Source organism: Oncorhynchus clarkii, chromosome 12, assembly GCF_045791955.1.
Source record: "Oncorhynchus clarkii lewisi isolate Uvic-CL-2024 chromosome 12, UVic_Ocla_1.0, whole genome shotgun sequence".
Lineage (NCBI taxonomy): Eukaryota > Metazoa > Chordata > Actinopteri > Salmoniformes > Salmonidae > Oncorhynchus > Oncorhynchus clarkii.
The window spans coordinates 14,722,178-14,741,863 of NC_092158.1; the positions used below are offsets into that span (position 1 = coordinate 14,722,178).

General features: G+C 41.3%; 1 protein-coding gene across 1 annotated transcript; it reads left to right on the plus strand.

Moving 5' to 3' along the window:
* The first annotated feature begins 11,353 nt into the window (after positions 1–11,353).
* On the plus strand, positions 11,354–19,621 carry LOC139422742 (annexin A3b). Its single transcript, XM_071174057.1, has 14 exons — positions 11,354–11,434; positions 12,062–12,098; positions 12,716–12,763; positions 12,865–12,952; positions 13,285–13,379; positions 13,550–13,663; positions 13,777–13,867; positions 14,449–14,528; positions 14,679–14,735; positions 14,983–15,076; positions 15,170–15,265; positions 15,354–15,412; positions 16,913–17,035; positions 19,190–19,621. Exons 2-14 carry the CDS (start codon positions 12,084–12,086, stop codon positions 19,247–19,249), a joined length of 1,020 nt encoding a protein of 339 aa, XP_071030158.1. The 5' UTR covers positions 11,354–11,434; positions 12,062–12,083; the 3' UTR covers positions 19,250–19,621.
* The last annotated feature ends 65 nt before the right edge of the window (positions 19,622–19,686 follow it).

Genomic DNA, 19,686 nt, shown 5'->3' on the forward strand with positions numbered 1-19,686 from the left:
AGAATGTACTTGCCGTTCTTTCGGACTGTGATGACATTTTGAAGGCCAACTTGCAAACAGGTGATACCTGTTAATTACAACACTAACTTGTGCTACAACAGTTTATTGGATACATTGCTAGTGTCAATGTGTATGTTGACTCTAGTGGTCCCATCTCTAACAGACACCCCAGCATCTTTACTCCAAGACTGTTTTAACCTCCTAAAAGATCAAGTGAATCAATACTACCTCCTAACCCATCCCAAAAGTCCCTTAAAAGATGCCTCAGCACACAGTCCACCACTTGACTCCAATCCTTAGGTCGCTCAAACTCTAACGGATCCTGAGATATCCTCTGAGATATCCTGAACTAGACTAATACATGGTAATTCCCTTATAAAAAAGAAGTGATCATTTGCTTTCCAAAGGCCACAGATAAAACAGGAAGTTGGTTAATCTGAAACCTGATCCGGCAGGAAGGAAGGACTCAGGAACCAGCGTTGAGATCTTTCACCAATCATATTCATCACAGCCGGTTGGCCCGGGCAGGCCCAGACTCATTAGGTCGCAGCACTGCACTTAACTAAACATCTTTCCCATAAAATAAATGCTTCCAGGTTACTCTGCCTTGCCCAGGTTGCCTCTTCACCCTGCCTCGCCTCAACAGCCCATCTGATCTCAATTACCTCAGTGAGTTGGTTGGTGGTGGTGGAGTGATCAGACCTGGGTTCAAATAGTGTTTTAAATCTGTCAAATGCTTTGAGCGATCGCTTTAACCTGCCTTGGGTGACAGTCAGATGCAACAGGGTTTGTGGGTTGGACTGTTGACTTTTCTTCTGTTTCCCTTGCAACAGGCAAGCTCAATCAAGCACAGATAAAGTATTTTAAATCTTTTGGAATAGTATTTGAACCCAGGTTTGACTGGTGGTGGCGTAGTGATACCGGACCCCTAGTCTTGACTCAAGGCCATGGCAACTGGTGAGACGCCGAGCCGTACCCCGACACAGATCTACCTGCTCTCTATCCCTCTCATTTAGAATACAAGGGTTGTGTCCCAAATGACATCCTATTCCCTATATAGTGCAAAGGGCTCTGGTCAAAAGTCCCAAATGACATCCTATTCCCTATATAGTGCAAAGGGCTCTGGTCAAAAGTCCCAAATGACATCCTATTCCCTATATAGTGCAAAGGGCTCTGGTCAAAAGTAGTGCAACATATAAGGATTTGGGACATCGCCAATAGGGCAAGAGGACGGGAAAGAATTATTGAATAATAAGTTCCTGATGCTTTCCGCCCCTTTCCTTTGGAATATTAATGACCAAATAGTTCTCCTAGTGCACTACTTTTGACCACAGAGAATAGGGAATATGGTGCTTGCCCAGTGCCATTTGAGACACATGGTTGATGTTGTTGGAGGAAGTAGGGCCTAGGGTATAGGAAGAAGTCCTATTTGATGGGTTTAACTGTCATTTTGTGGGAGGAGATCAGACAGTTGGTGTGGAGTTCCATTTCCAGAGGATGTAGAATAGTTTTATTTTTAGGACTGGAGGATCTCAGAAGCCTTGGGGCCCATCCCAAATGGGACCTAATGGGCCCTAGTTAAATGTAGTACACTATGAAGGGAATATGTTGCCATTTGGGACACAGACCATCTGAAGATCTAGGCTCAGGCTGCTATAGAAGTATGTGTGGCACAGGCTAGCGGATTAATGTTCTGGAGCATGTAATTTCTTCATAGGTCACATGCGAAAAGTCAATCAGCAAACAGGAAAGACCAGAAAGCAGAAATCTGCAGAACATATGTTCTGCTCCGATTGGTGTCTAACAGAGATGTTTTCTGTTGGCTTATTTCAGATCTGATTAAAGATACGTTGCAGGTAAAAAGTCTGAGACTAGGATTCCTCTGTTACACTGTCTCGCTCTCTCTAACTCCCCCTCCCTCTCTCACCTGTGCAGGTTGAATTTACCCAGGTATCCACTTGCCATGGAACCTGCCAGTGTCAAACTGGATGTAGGCTAGGCTACACACTACATGCTTCAGATCGGGAATTGATTTTATATCCACTGTGAACACACTTTTTTCTTCTTCATTCACCCACTTACCTGTAGTTTATTAAGGCATGGTTGGTTTCCATAGTAACCACGAGTCCACATCCTCTCAGCATCATTGTAAATGTGTTTACAAGGAGATGAGAGGGCACCACCTTGTGACAGCACATAAACTAACTATCTGGTTGCCACAAACACTCAGAGGGGGATACAATATGTGTTCCCATGTATCTTGTTCCAAAAACACCATTCTGTTTTGGAATCATTGCTGCTGAGTCCAGTAAGATATATATATATATCTGCTGCTATAACTCCTGTGGTTACGCTATTGTTATTTAAGTTAAGGAATTAGTGTTATCTGCCCGTCTGTGACTGAATAGGCCCAGTGGACTATAGAGTCTTTATTGGGGAGCTCAGCTCTGTGCTCCTTCAGTTGTTTTGAGAGGTTTCTCTCTCTTTAATGGAACACTCTCACAGTGTTCTAGAATCATCAGTGATGAAAGTCTTTGTTCTGTTCTGACTCACAGAGAACCCCTCCCTCAACCTCATTATCTCCAGACCCAATCTCTCTGAGTGTGCTGCTACAGTCAAGATTAGAATATAGACAAATGGTGCCGTTAAAAAAAGCAAGCGACCAAAAACGCAGAGCACTTAATGAGAGGAAAATACCATCTTGAGTGAATAAATTCTACTAAACGCGTGTTGGAGCTAGAAGACGTACAAGGTGAAAACTTCTGAGAAGGATTTTGAGAAGACAACTCATTCTCAATATCCTCTTCTATGGTTACAGCCCTCCTTACGCCAGAGATGGTCTGTCTATAAGGTAATACGACTCATGTCATCCGTTGAGTTCTCAAATGACCAATCTGAAGTTAAGATAGAGTTTGTCATAAGAGTCAGGGAGGACTAGAAACAATTGTGTAATTCTTCATTTAGCCTAGTAAAATGCATTAATTGAAGCCCATCCCCAAAAAATGTTTTGTAGAGATGTTGACTGAGTGAGTGTAAACTATACAAAGAAAGAAAGTCACACATTCTAATTATGCTCCCAAATGGGCATGACAACCAACGTTTCTGCACACAGTACCTTCTTCAGGGTTTCTTGGTAAACGCTTGAACCAGGTTATGAAGCAAAACTGTGCAGCCAATGAACACAGTGAGGGGTGTGTCATAGTAATTAAGGTAATGAGGGATGAAAAAGTCGAACTGTTAAACTCTTATTTTACTGCGTGTGTCAAGATGTTGAATACACAAGGCAGTTATTTACATAATGTCAACATGATTAGATTTAATAGAATACATCATGTTAATATCAATCATTATTGTTTACATTTCATTTACTTGAATCTTTTTCATAATTTAATTATATTTTTTTCATTTAAGTAGGCAAGTCAGTTAAGAACAAATGATTATTTACAATGACAACCTACCCAGGCCAAACCCAGATGACCCTGGGCCAACAGTGCGCTTCCCTATGGGACACAGCCTGGATTTAATATCTTCTCATGGTTCAAACATAATGCATAATGAACATCATCAACATGGGAAACATGATATGCAGTATCAGCTAATAAGCTGTGGGCAAAACATGTTCATTGGGTTGAACTGTTCATAGAAAGGGCCTGAGATCAAAGTCAATATTCAAACCACTAGGGGTCAGTGTTTTCAGGTGGGAGATAAAGTTGGCTTCCCTCTAGCAGTGATGTCTCAATGTTACCTCTTCTCCTTGGTAGGGTAACATGCTCCTTACCTGTGTATATGAGGGAGGAAATAGGATGGTTGGCTTCAAACAAAGTAGGCTGCTACTGGGTAGTCAGTGTTCTTACACCTGACTGAGCTGTGGTGTTCAGCAATTGGTTGTTTTGTCTTTTCGTTTGCCTTCACCGCTTCATTTAGCCAACAGAGGGAGACAGAGACTGATAGTCTCACATAGAAGTAACTACTAATCTGTAGCCTACCTTCGCTGCACTAATATTCCATGTGGCATGGGTGACAGGTTTTCTATAGTGTGTTTCTATATTTCATCTGGGTTGAACAGATAAGCAGATAGTATTTACACTGAGTATATCAAACATTAGCAACACCTTCCTAATATTGAGTTGCATGCACCTTACATATTGTTTTACCTGCCTTACACTGATTGAAGTGGATTTGCCATCAATAAGAGATCATAGCTTTCACCTGGATTCACCTGGTCAGTCTATGTCATGTAGTTAAAGTGTTGGATACACAGTGGATGTACACATGAATATGAACTAAATGGTGTGAGGCCGTACTGACAGAATAATGTGCTTTCTGTTTGCACTAAGATAATGGCATCATTTAAACACTCACCTGCCAACTATGTCCTCTTTACAGAATACTTAAGTCTCCCACGTAAACACAGATACATGCATGCATGAACACACACACACAGACTTATTCTATCATCCTCCTTTTGGTCACTAGGGTCTGCACAATGTCTGTCCATTTGGAAGGTCAAGGGAGCCTCTTTCTGTCTCCACCTCCCTCTCTTTCCCTCCCGCGCCACAACAAGTGGGACCTGTTGTCCTTCATGCTGTTTGGGGTGGTGGTGTGGATGGTGTTGGCTGTCTACGTGTGTGGTACTGCTATGCTCCCTGTGCTGGAAGAACCAGGGAGAGGAAACTGACACGGAGAGTTCAGGGGTTACATCTGCTGAGATCACAGAGATCCTGTGAGAACATGACAGAAAAGGGGAAGAATACTTTTTCCTCATTCCAGAGGTTAAGTGGCTTGCCCAAGGGCACAATGGCAGGAGATGGCAATTAGGATGCTCACTTCCCATCATCTTTTCATGAGCGACTTGGGATTTGAACCAGCGACCCTCCAGTTTTCTGTCTCTCTTTGCTTTTGCCCCAAGCAACCTTATCACTGGTAAGTAGAATTTATTTTCTTACAATTTCTTACAATAAGATGAAACCTTATTTAGTACCTCTTATTTAAGCGATAAGGCCCGGAGGTGTGTGGTATATGGCCAGTATATCATGTCTAAGGGCTGTTCTTATGCACCGTGCAACATGGAGCGCTTGGATACAACACTTAGCCGTGGTGTATTGGCCATATACTACAAACCCCCAAGATGCCTTATTGATATTAAAAACTGGTTTCCAATGTAATTAGAACAGTAGTCAAGCCATTTGTGTCATACCTGTGGTATACGGTCTGATATAACACAGCCTTCAGCCAATCAGCATTCAGGGCTCGAACGACCCAGTTTATAATATATATTTATTCTATCTAGAGATGCCAAAGTGGCGGATCAGGTGTACTTACAGTGAGAGTTAAAATTCTAGTCCAGTGGTTACATATTTAGTTAGTTAGTTAGTCCAGTAGTTACATATTTAGTTAGTTAGTTAGTCCAGTAGTTACATAGTTAGTTAGTTAGTTAGTCCAGTAGTTACATGTTTAGTTAGTTAGTCCAGTAGTTACATATTTAGTTAGTTAGTCCAGTAGTTACATGTTTAGTCAGTTAATCCAGTAGTTACATGTTTAGTTAGTTAGTCAAGTAGTTACATGTTTTTAGATAGATAGTCCAGTAGTTACATGTTTAGTTAGTCAAGTAGTTACATGTTTTTAGTTAGTTAGTCCAGTAGTTACATGTTTAGTTAGTTAGTCAAGTAGTTACATGTTTTTAGTTAGTTAGTCCAGTAGTTACATATTTATTTAGTCCAGTAGTTACATGTTTAGTTAGTTAGTCAAGTAGTTACATGTTTTTAGTTAGTTAGTCTATGAAAGGGCTTTTCCAAACCATGCCTTTCATACTGAAACTACATTTAAAACATTTGTTGTATGACTTGTTTTAATTTGAGTGACAGGACATTTGTACATATTATACTGAACAAAAATATAAAAACGCAACAATTTCAATCATTTTACTTTAGTTCATATAAGAAAATCATTAGGCCCTAATCTATGGATTTCCCCCACAAAGGGGCTTCATTGTGGACAGAAATACTCCTCAGTTTCATCAGCTGTCCGGGTGGCTGGTCTCAGATGATCCCGCAGGTGAAGAAGCCAGATGTGGAGGTCCTGGGCTGGCTTGGTTACACATGGTATGCGGTTGTGAGGCCAGTTGGACGTACTTCCAAATTCTCTAAAACAAAGTTGGAGGCGGCTTATGGCATATAAATTAACAGTAAATCCTCTGGCAACAGCTCTGTGGACATTCCTGCAGCTCCCTTAAAACTTGAGACATCTGTGGCATTGTTTTGTGTGACAAAACTGGACATTTTAGAGTGGCCTTTTATTGTCCCCAGCACAAGGTGCACCTCTGTAATGATCATGCTGTTTAATCAGCTTCTTGATATGACACACCAGTCAGATGGATGGATTATCTTGGCAAAGGAGAAATGCTCACTAACAGGGATGTAAACAAATTTGTGCAAAACATTTGGGAGAAATAAGCTTTTGTGTCTGTGGAACATTTCTGGGATATTTTATTTCAGCTCATGAAACATGGGACCAACACTTTACATGTTGTTTATATTTTGTTCAGTAGAATATATATTTTTGCATAAACATGAAAAATGTGAGGGTTAGTTTAGAATATTTTCTTTCAAAGGTATATTATTGTTACCCACTGACATTTTGAATAACAGCACCTCTGTCATGCTGATCCTCATCACAGGGGAACCACAGGGGTGGGTGCTGAGCCCCCTCCTGTTCCCCTGTTGCCCCATGACTGTGTGGCTATGCACGTCTCCAACTCAATCATCAGGTTTGCAGATGATACAACAGTGGAAGGCCCGTTTACCAACAACAACGACAAAGCCTACTGGGAGTAGTGGTGCCAGGCAAATAACCTCTCCCTTAACGTCAACAAAACAAAGGAGCTGATCGTGAAATACAGGAAACAGCAGAGAGCACGTCCCCATCCACATTGACGGGGCCACTAGAGAGTGTCAAAAGCTTCAAGTTCCTTGGCATGCACATCACTGAGGAACTGAAATGGTCCCTCCGCACAGCCAGTGTGGTGAGGAAGGCGCCAATTCAACCTCAGGAGGCTGAAGAAATTCGGCTCGGGGGTTTGGTGTGTCTCCCAGGTGGCTCGTGGCAAACTGTAAACGACACTTTTTATGGATATCTTTAAGAAATGGCTTTCTTCTTGCCACTCTTCCATAAAGGCCAGATTTTTGCAATATACGACTGATTGTTGTCCTATGGACAGAGTCTCCCACCTCAGCTGTAGATCTCTGCAGTTCATCCAGAGTGATCATGGGCCTCTTGGCTGCATCTCAGTCTTCTCCTTGTATGAGCTGAAAGTTTAGAGGGACGGCCAGGTCTTGGTAGATTTGCGGTGGTCTGATACTCCTATCCAATAAATGTCGTTCCACTTCATGATTGTTCCACTTGTTGTTGATTCTTCACAAAAAAATACAGTTTTATATCTTTATATTTTAAGCCTGAAATGTGGCAAAAGGTCGCAAAGTTCAAGGGGGCCGAATACATTCCCAAGGCACTGTATATGCGAGTGAAGTAAATTTGTGAAAAAAACTGAAAGTATGCATATTATAAATGTTTTTTCCTATACAAACTTTATATGTCTGAACTTAAAATCAAATGGTCTTTGCAAAAATGACTTGGTTATTGTGGTATAATGTTTATATATTGCCAATTTTCTGCATTTATTTAATCAAATCAAAGTTTATTTGTCACGTGAAATGCTTACTTACAGACTAACCAATAGTGCGAAGAAAAGGTATGTGTGTGTGTGCGTGTGCGTGTGTGTGTGTGCGTGTGCGTGTGTGTGTGTGTTTGTGTGTGTGTGTGTGTGTGTGTGTGTGTAGGTAAGTAAAGAAATAAAACAACAGTAAAAATACATTTGAAAATAAGAGTAGCAAGGCTATATACAGACACCGGTTAGTAATGGTTTGCAAGCCCTGCCACATCTGACGAGCATCGGAGCCGGTGTAGTATGATTCAATCTTAGCCCTGTATTGACACTTTACCTGTTTGATGGTTCATCGCAGGGCATAGCGGGATTTCTCGTAAGCTTCCGGGTTAGAGTCCCGCACCTTGAAAGTGGCAGCTCTACCCTTTAGCTCAGTGCGAATGTTGCCTGTAATCCATGGCTTCTGGTTGGGGTATGTACATACAGTCACTGTGGGGACGACGTCCTCAATGCACTTATTGATAAAGCCAGTGACTGATGTGGTGTACTCCTCAATGTCATCGGAAGAATCCCGGAACATATTCCAGTCTGTGATAGCAAAGCAGTCCTGTAGTTTAGCATCTGCTTTATCTGACCATTTTTTTTATAGGCCGAGTCACTGGTGCTTCCTGCTTTAATTTTTGCTTGTAAGCAGGAATCAGGAGGATAGAGTTGTGGTCGGATTTACCAAATGGAGGGCGAAGGAGAGCTTTGTACGCGTCTCTGTGTGTGGAGTACAGGTGATCTAGAATTTTTTTCCCTCTGGTTGCACATTTAACATGTTGATGGAGATTTGGTAGAACTGATTAAAGTTTCCCTGCATTAAAGTCTCCGGCCACTAGGAGCGCCGCCTCTGGGTGAGTGGTTTCCTGTTTGGTTATTTCCTTATACAGCTGAGTGCGGTCTTAGTGCCAGCATCTGTCTGTGGTGGTAAATAAGTACCATCAGGTAGTCTGATGTCAGATGTGTTCATGTAAACAGGATTATTAGAGAAATCGTTCTTTAAGTAAACATTTTAAACTAACTATTATATTAATCTGACTATCCATAATAATCGTATTGTGTGTGCATATAATCGTACTCATTGAACATTGGTCACTAATAATGTTTACATAATGTTTATTGTTCTGAAATCGTTTCTGTAGTTAGATAGAGATGCCATTAGCATTCCTGCAACAATATTCTGTTGAAATGTAATTTGATCTCTGAGAAATGAAGCTAATTGATTACTCACTCATACTGTATTCTCGACAAAGCTCATCCTATATATCTACTGCTGTACATACCTATTTCCTACTTAGGATACATTATCTATACACACCACACATTTATATGTATTTCTGACTTTGCACGTTCTGATATTTCTTAATTTCTTGTTTCTTCTTGGGATTATTTGTGTATTAGTATTGTACTGTTAGACATTCACTGCTGGAGCTAGAAACACAAGCATTTACTGCACTGCTGGAGCTAAAAACACAATAATTTACTGCACTGCTGGAGCTAGAAACACAATTTACTGCACTGCTGGAGCTAGAAACACAAGCATTTACTACTGGAGCTAGAAACACAAGCATTTCACTGCACCTGCTTAAACATCTGCTAATCTGTGTAAGCGACAAATAAACTTTGATTTGATTTTACATACCCTCTGTAGATTGAATTGTGCAGTAGCAAAGTTGACATTGGCAAGGTAGAAGAGGAGACTTGAGTTCCAGGATCCGGTCGAAGTAAACATTTTAATACAAGCTTTTCGGGATACAAGTAGTCATGTAAAAATGCAAAGGCTAACAGCACCAGAGGCTAACATGGATGGGATAACAGCACCAGAGGCTAACAGCACCAGAGGCTAACATGGATGGGATAACAGCACCAGAGGCTAACAGCACCAGAGGCTAACAGCACCAGAGGCTAACATGGATGGGATAACAGCACCAGAGGCTAACAGCACCAGAGGCTAACATGGATGGGATAACAACCCTAGTGTCCAACAGCACCAGAGGCTAACAGCACCAGAGGCTAACATGGATGGGATAACAGCCCTAGTGTGCAACAGCACCAGAGGCTAACAGAACCAGAGGCTAACATGGATGGGATAACAGCCCTAGTGTCCAACAGCAAATGGTTACAAAGACATAATGGCTTAGAAGCCAAATGGCCTAAGACTAGTCATTCTGAATTATAAACTGGGTGGTTCGAGCCCTGAATGCTGATTGGCTGAAAGCCGTGGTATACCAGACCGTACACCATGGGTATGACAAAACATTTATTTTACTACACTAATTATGTTGGTAACCAGTTTATAAAAGCAATAAGGCACCTCGCGGGTTTGTGATATATGGCCAATATACCACGACTAAGGGCTGTGTCCTGGCACTCCGTGTTGCGTCGTGCTTAAGAACAGCCCTTAGCCATATACCACACCCCCTCGGGCCTTATTGCTTAATTATACATTATATATTAAAACCAACTGATACAACTTTCAATTGAACAATGAGAACAGTGAGTCATTTGCTACTTTGAGTACAGATGGATGTTCAGTCAGTTCAAGGTTGGATTGTCACAAGTAGAGGCTTGTGAGTAATTAAGCAGGTTACTCATGATATGATTGTAAGCAAAGACGTGTGAGGATATGACATCTTGGTCATCTGGGTCGCCCCCTCACCTCCTTCCTTCCATAGTATGATAACATGCCTCAAGTGAACACTAGGTATTGCCTTGAAACATCCGGAATGTTTGTAATAGAGTCTGAAATGTGCAGGGTATTGGAGTAGGGCCACTGGGTGCTATGAGATCGATATAGCTCCCCCTGTCCTCATACCATACACAATTGTATCATGGCTCAACTCACAATTGTAATCAAGGGACTGTTATGTGTAATTACTATGTGTGGTGTCATCCTCACAGCTTTTATTTATCTGCAAATACAGAAATAAGGTTTAGGGGTGTTGGCCTGAAGTTGCAAATTACAAATTGTAAGTGGACTTTAAACGTTGGGTGCGGCTATCTATGTAAACAATTTGAAATAGTTTCTCAGTCATGATAAACATAGCAGTAAGACATGTATATAAAAAAACAAATCTATTTCCCACACCTTGTTTTGGCATCTAAAAGGTTTCACATTGACCATTGTTTTTGCAGGCATTTATTTTAATTTCACTGATTAATTAGTAACTCAGTACTTGGACAGACACATCTGCGACTGTTCCCTCACAATGCAAATAGAACTTTGGACTCATTATTCCTACATGTGTATTATGTTAGATTCCTTAAAAGGGAGTCTCTATGGAGTATCTATCTCTACAATACTGCATGCTTATGTTTGTCAAATCATGTCCATTCAAATGCAGTCATTATATTGGATAGACAGTGGCTACATGACTGTGAGATTTTCACCAGGACACTTCAATATGTTGTCAAAGAGAAACATAATAGTGACTCGTCATCGTCAGGTTGTGATCAGCTGATTCAATGTATCGCTGAGTGATGGTTATGCAGTGCAACAATGTATTTGCAACTCCAGTACCATCATGACAGATAATAAAAATGCACCAGGACCACCATAATTGATCCTATTAGTATGACTGTACCACAGATGTATTTGACTGTTCTATCCGTTTAAAAGCGAGGAGGGATTTGGCAATATTACCGGTAGTGACTTCATTTCCCGTTGTGCCTATGGGCGTTGGCTTCTACACTCCAGTAAAAAGGTGTGGCCAGTTGACAACTATAGCTCAGGTAAGGCGAAACAACTTTTTCTGATATTTAACAAATTATAACACGGAAAAATGTAGGACTATCGAAGGTATACCACGCTATTGTTCAAGTTTAGTGAAGTGCGTCAAGTGGTTCTTTTTCTCGACAATAATTATTTTCACCAGATGTGATACAGTTTGTCATAATCTCCGAAAAATATTTGTTGTATTTAAAATCGTTAACGTACGCAATTGATTTAGATTATTCTGATTAAATGCCTAAAGTGACACACCTACCATAGTTCTCGAAAACCCCTTCTCTCCTTAGGGTTCTCACTGGTTAATAACTTCGCCCACGGCTGGCTCCATGTGAACTATAATTCCGAAGCTGTTTAAACATTTAGAAATGTCAATCATCGCTTGCGAAACTGTTTTCGAAAAACATATGCCCCTTTTTGATATCAGCAAGAAATAATATTTCAAATAAAAATGTATACTTACATTATACGTTAGTGTCTATGAATGGGCTAACCTACCAGTACGGTGGAATGTGCAACTTTGCACTGTCAATGAAGATGGATTTGGAATTGCTGTACAAATTAGGCCTATGCAGAGCATAATCAAATAAATATGAATCTATGAATTGTTACCCAGCTCCTTCCCCCCTCAGGTGTAAAATATCCACTGCTGCAATGGCCAATGTTTGGGTAAGTTTTACCGGATATGTCACTCTCTAATTTCTGTAAAGGAAATACTTTTTCCTACTAATTGTTTCAGATGATTGCTGGTTCTGTTTACACATCTCTAAGCCACTAGGCCATGGACTGTGTTTGTTGACTTGTTTCCAAGTAACTTCACTCCTCCACAGTCTTGAGAGCAGACTCGCATCTTTAAAAAAAACAATGAACCTCAAGACCCTTTCGAGTAGCTATGCGTTGATACTTCCCAAAATGTCAATTCTTCAACCCTTACCATGTACCTATGTTTGTCCTCTGTTGCGTGCCATTCCTAGTTTGCTGAAATTCATACGTTTTAATAAAACGTTAATCAAATATACCACAACCACACAAATTGTGCCAATTTAATCTTAACAAGGAAATAGTGGTTGGTTGTATTTGATTATTAAAGTATGATTTTTCAGCAAACAAAGGCAGGCAATAAGAGGTTAAATCATGCGGACACGGCAAGAGTTTAAGAATGTACATTTTTGAAGTGTCAACACACAGCGAGTCGGAGGTTCATTGGGGGGAAAGAACTCAGTGGAGGATGACTGCTGGTCTTTGTCAATAATGATCTGCTGGTAATCTGTAAATTTCCTTTTCAGGGTGACTTGGATCTCCTTTTGGATTCACCTTCCTCTTTGACAGTAACGGTAAGCCTACGAAGTTACACTTGTATTTCAACTATGGGCTATGTACCTTAATGTAATTAACTAGTTTTTGCTCTTTCTTGATATGTGTTTCTGTTTCTCAGTCTCCCGCCCGAGGAACCATTAAAGAGAAAGCGGGATTCAAAGCAGCAGAAGATGTAGTTGCTCTACGGAAGGCCATAGAGGGAATAGGTAGGAATGTCAATCAACCCACCATATTCTCTAAGCTCTTCACTGTACTCTACCACATACCAACCAAGAAATAACTTATTTGATGCCTCATGATAGGAATTTTCACTTTGATGGGAATTTTCTCTCCATGTGATCCTGTGTAGCTCAGTTGGTACAGCATGGCACCTGCAACGCCAGGGATGTGGGTTCAATTCCCACAGGGGACCAGTATTTTTTTGAAGTATGATAATGTATGCCCACACTACTGTAAGCCACTCTGGATGAGAGCGTCTGCTAAATAACTAAAATGTAACATTTCAGTTTCTATAAACATTGTGTGTTGATGTTCTCAGGTACCACTGAGAAGACTCTAGTTGAAGTTCTAACCGGGAGGAGCAATGCCCAGCGTCAGCTCATCTGTAAAGCGTACCAGGAAGCTGCCAACAGGGTACAACTATCCCTCTACTACTCTAAATATTAGCAGCATGATAGTTTTTTAAATTAGAATTTATATAAAACATCTCGTCCAGATATCCCTGAATATTGCATGAGTCAATATCCATCCCTGTTGATAACCCATGGCCTTTGTTTGACCCCCCCCCCCCCCCCCCCCACCAGACATTAGTGGATGACCTGAAGGGGGACACCCATGGGGACTTTGAGGACTTGTTGGTTGCTCTTGTCACCCCTCCTGCTCTTTTCGACTGTCATGAGGTCATCAGAGCCATCAAGGTAAGGGACATGTATCTGTGTTAGGTACCTATCTGGTACCAAACATTACTGTAAATGACCATTTATCATGTACTTTGTGCATACCTGCCTGTTACACACACACACACACACAGGGTCCTGGGACAACTGAGGCGACTTTAACAGAGATATTTGCCTCAAGATCCAACAAGCAAATCAAGGCTCTATCTGATGCTTACTTAGCAGGTTAGTACTCTCTAAACTATCTTAGTATGTACTACTAAGGGCTCCCGAGTGGTGCCTTAGACGGCTGCACCACATCTCAGTGCTAGAGGCATTACTACAGACCCTGGTTCGATTCCAGGCTGTATCACAACTGGCCGTGATTGGGAGTCCTACAGGGCGCAGCAACATTCGGCCTAGCGTGGTTAGGGTTTGGCCGGGGTAGGCCGTAATTGTAAATTAGAATTTGTTCTGAAACTAAAACTCTAATAGTTCGCATAATTTCAGTTTGTGTGATAAAATAAGCAAGTATAGTGTAGATAATCATTGTACCATCCAAACCACTGTGAAATGATATTTTCCATAACGAAAAATATTGTTGTATTAGCTGTTTGAAGTTACACCGAAAGTAAAAGATGCAAAAACTAAATTTAAGAATGGGAAGCATAGAAATGGCGCACGTAAAACAGATTTACTCTTCTTAGAATGATAGATCTATAACCCACATTTTTGTGAATTTGGTCGGTCGCCTAAAAAGTTACATATTAATTGATTGTCAGTCATCTGTTAGTTGGATACTAATAAGATATTGTATTTGACCACAGAAACTGGGCGATCGATGACTCATGACCTCAAGTCTGAGGTATCTGGGGACTATGCTACAACACTTCTCATCTTGGCTGAGGTAAAATGAGAACTTTGTCCCCAGGGGGAATTTGACTTGGACTTACAAGTAACAGTGGTATTTCTGTTACATAGTTTTTTTTTAGCTGCTTGTGACCTGTAAATCTTAGATGACTTTTTCAATCTTTCGGTTCGGTGTCTGTCATTTAAGGGAAAGCGAGATGAGAGTACGAATGTGGACCCGGCTAAAGCTAAAGCGGACGCTAAGGTACATTAAGATATGATGAATTTTGCAACCATGCTCAGTTTTTTACTGGTCTTGGTTTTAAGCTTTTGGGAGTGACTCATTCAGACGTCCTGCCAAAGACTTGTTATCGTGAAGTGTGTACCTTAATGTAATTAAATATATTGTTTTGTTCCTCTTCCATGTTCGCTCACTCAAGCCAGTGCACGATAGTGCCTAACATGTACTGTACTACCTCTGTATCTCTCTCGGTGTCCCTCCCCCTCTCTAGGCCCTTTACGAGGCAGGAGAGAAGAAGTGGGGGACTGATGAAAGCAAGTTCATTGACATCCTGTGTCACCGGAGTGTTCCTCAGCTGAGACAGAGTTAGTAACCTTGGTCTAGCAAAGCACTGACGGACTCAATACTGTAGTCTTCTATGATGATGATGATGTGTGATCCTCTCCCTCCCCTTACAGCCCTAGTGGAGTATAAGGCCCTGAGTAACAAAACTCTGCAGGAGAGCATTGAGAGGGAGATGTCAGGGAATCTAGAGGATCTACTGGTGGCTATTGGTACGAAGGACTATTCACAGGTCTTGTTGCCTATCACGCTCAAAGATGTCATGCACTGTTATCGCTAACAAACCCTTTGACTTTCCAGTGAAATGTGTGAAGAGTGTTCCTGCCTACCTGGCTGAGAGACTGTTCAAAAGCACAAAGGTGAGCAGAAGTCTTCTTGTTTATGCATTTTACAGATTGCTTACGGTATACATTTTTAAGCCTCATGCACTATTCTCCACCCGCAGAGCCCAACGGGATACAAGGTCATAGTGCACGGTAGAGGTCGACCGATTTCAAGTTTTCGTAACAATCGGAAATCGGTATTTTGGGGCGCTGATTTGCCGAATAATGTAAAACAATATATATATATATATATATATCTTTATTTAACTAGGCAAGTCAGTTAAGAACACATTCTTATTTTCAATGACAGCCTAGGAACCGTGGGTTAACTGCCTTGTTCAGGGGCAGAACTACAGAGTTTCACCTTGTCAGCTCGGTGGGATCCAATCTCGCAACCTTACAGTTAACTAGTACAACGCAATAACGACCTGCCTCTCTCTCGTTGCACTCCACAAGGAGACTGTTCCGCGAATGCAGTAGAAGCCAAGGTAAGTTGCTAGCTAGCATTACATTTATCTTATAAAAAACAATCAATCATAATCACTAGTTAACTACACATGGTTGATGATATTACTAGATATTATCTAGCGTGTCCTGTGTTGCATATAATCTGACTGAGCATCTAAGTATCTGACTGAGCGGTAGTAGGCAGAAGCAGGCGCGAAACATTCATTCAAACAGCACTTCCGTGTGCGTCGAGCATTGCGCTGTTTATGACTTCAAGCCTATCAACTCCCGAGATGAGGCTTGTGTAACCAAATTCAAATGGCTAGCTAGTTAGTGCGCACTAATTGTCGTTTTGTTGCTGGTTCGAGCCCAGGGAGGAGCGAGGAGAGAGACAGAAGCTATACTGTTACACTGGCAATACTAAAGTGCCTGTAAGAACATCCAATAGTCAAACGTAAATGAAATACAAATGGTATAGAGGGAAATAGTCCTATAATTCCTATAATAACTACAACCTAAAACTTCTTACCTGGGAATATTGAAGACATGTTAAAAGGGACCACCAGCTTTCATATGTTCTCATGTTCTGAGCAAGGAACTGAAACGTTAGCTTTCTTACATGGCACATATTTTACATGGAACATATTGCACTTTTACTTTCTTCTCCAACACTTTGTTTTTGCATTATTTAAACCAAATTGAGCATGTTTCATTATTTACTTGAGGCTAAATTGATTTTATTGATGTATTATATTAAGTTAAAATAAGTGTTCATTCAGTATAGTTGTAATTGTCATTATTACAAATAAATCGGCCGATTTTTAATCGGTATCGGCTTTTATGGTCCTCCAATAATCGGTATCGGCGTTGAAAAATCATAATCGGTCGACTTCTAGTGCACGGTGCCTAGCCTGATGTCAGATCTGTTTGTGCTGTCTTGACAACTCCTATTGTTGTGCCAAACTGCACAAACAGATCTGGGACTGACATGTTTTCCTTTTGTTTCATTTCTTCTAATCCAGTGGGTTCCGGTGGTGTAGAACGTTAATCTGTGGGGTTTTGGGATTAATCCAGTGGTTGTGTGTTCAGGGCGTGGGGACCACCGAGTCCATTCTGACCAGGATCATGGTTGGCCGCTCTGAGATGGACATGCTGGACATCAGGGCAGAGTTTAAAAAGCTGTTTGGCTGTTCTCTCTACTCCACCATCAAGGTATTTGCTGATAATCTTGCTGACTGGTAATATACTTGTCCCATAGCTACATTTCATGGGGTACATTTTTTCTATCTTTTACAGCTCAATTTGTTTTGACCAATTAGTTACAGTGCATTCAAAGTATTCAGACCCCCTTGACTTTTTCCACATTTTATGTTACAGCCTCATTTTGAAATGGAATAAATTGATTTCCCCCTCATCAATCTACACACGTTCCCATAATGACAAAGGAAAAAAACAGGTTACATAAGTATTCAGACCCTTTACTTAGTCCTTTGTTGAAGCATGTTTGGCAGCGATTACAGCCTCAAGTCTTCTTGGGTATGACTCTACAAGCTTGGCACACCTGTATTTGGAGAGTTCTTTTCTGCAGATCTTCTCGAGCTCTGTCAGGTTGGATGGGGAGTGTCACTGCATAGCTATTTTCAGGTCTCTCCAGCGATGTTCGATCGGGTGTAAGTCCGGGCTCTGGCTGGGCCACTGAAGGACATTCAGTCTTGTCCTGAAGCCACTCCTGCATTGTCTTGGCTGTGTGCTTAGGGTTGTTGTCCTGTTGGAAGGTGAACCTTCGCCCCAGTCTGAGGTCCTGAGTGCTCTGGAGCAGATTTTCATCAAGGATCTCTCTATACTTTTCTCTGTTCAGCTTTCACTTGATCCTGACTAGTCTCCCAGTCCCTGCCACTAAAAAACATCCCCACAGCATGATGTACATCTATCACTCCAGTGTTTAATTGCTAAATTGTAATTATTTCGCCACTACGGCCTATTTATTGCCTTACCTACCTAATCTTACTTCATTTACACACACTGTATATAGACGTTTTCTATTGTGTTATTGACTGTTTGACTGTTTGTTTATTCCATGTGTAACTCTGTTTGTGTCGCACTGCTTTGCTTTAATTTGGCCAGGTTGCAGTTGTAAATGAGAACTTGTTCTCAACTGGTCAACCTGGTTAAATAAAGGTGAAATAAAAAATGCTGCCACCACCATGCTTCACCATAGGGATGGTGCCAGGTTTCCTCCAGACGTGACGCTTGACATTCAGGCCAAAGAGTTCAGTCCTGGTTTCATCAGACCAGAGAATCTCGTTTCTCATGATCAGAGTCTTTAGGTGCCTTTTGGCAAACTCCAAGCGGGCTGTCATGTGCCTTTTACTGAGGAGTGGCATCTGTCTGGTCACTCTACCATAAAGGCCTGATTGGTGCTGTGCTGCAGAGATGGTTGTCCTTCTGGAAGGTTCTCCCATCTCCACAGAGGAACTTTGTAGCTCTGTCAGAGTGCCCATTGGGTTATTGATCACCTCCCTGAGCAAGGTCCTTATCCCCCGATTGCTCAGTTTGGCCAGGCAGCCAGCTCTAGGAAGAGTCTTGGTTCCATTTCAGAATGATGGAGGCCACTGTGACCTTGGACCTTCAATGCTGCAGAATTTATTTTGATACTCTTTCCAAGATATTTGCCTCAACAGAATCCTGTATTGGTTTTTGCTCAGACATGGACTGTCAACTGTGGGACCTTCTATAGACAGGTGTGTGTGCCTTTCCAAATCAGGTCCAATCAATTGAGTTTACCACAGGTGCTCCAATCAAGTTGTAGAAACATCTCAAGGATGATCAATGGAAACAGGATGCACCTGAGCTTAATTTCGAGTCTCATGGCAAAGGGTCTGAATGCTTATTTACATAACGTGTTTCTGTCTTTGCTTTGTCATTATGGGGTATTGTGTGTGTGTGTATATATTTAGGGGGGAATATTTTAGAATAAGGCTGTAACGTAACAATGTGGAAAAAGGCAAGGGGTCTAAATACTTTCAGAATGCACTGTATCTGCTGATTTTAATTTAATGGCTGCTGAAATAAACATGATTGGAATGTATTTATTTTCAACCCTACATCTTGTGATTTTATTATTTGGTCAGCCAATCTGATCTGCATGCGATTGCAAATCAGACCTTTTTATTGTGATTTGGGGATTTTTTGGGGGGGGTGGTTTTCTTTCTTACCTGGTCAGTCGTAAGTGTCCAGTTACTATGGCAACGCTCTGAAAATTCTCTGTGGAGGAAATGACGATTGACTAATAGGATCTGTGAAATTGATCATACTCTGTGTCATAGCCATGTAAAAATCCTCTCCATCCCTGTGTTCCAATTGTAGTCTGAAACTGCTGGAAGTTATGGACAAGCTCTGCTGAAGCTGTGTGGGGAAGACGATTAAGGTTCTGTCTACTTGGCATTGAGGAGCCTCCCACCGAAGGATCATAACAATGTGAAGGCTGCAGTGCACTGCACAGGTTCAATTTATTATAGACACACTCACTGTTACCCTGAGAAACATGGATATGTTTGTTTCAATGTTCACAAAGTTTGACATTGGGATGTGTAACCTGGAACATGTGATCAGCCAGCCCAGACACACTCCAGGATTCCTTAGCCAGTCACCTATTTCTGTTTTGTGTGTTTCCAACATTTACATTCCTGAATGCATCTCATTAAGGCAAACCTTTATTGGTATTATCCAAATTATTATAGATATCAGGAAGGTATTCTGTTCTTGTATGAGAAGTGCTATTAAAAATGTTTACTAACAGTTGCTTGTCATGTGGTCCTTTGTCCAGTGGGTGGTGAGAAAGCATATCTGCAGAATACCATGTC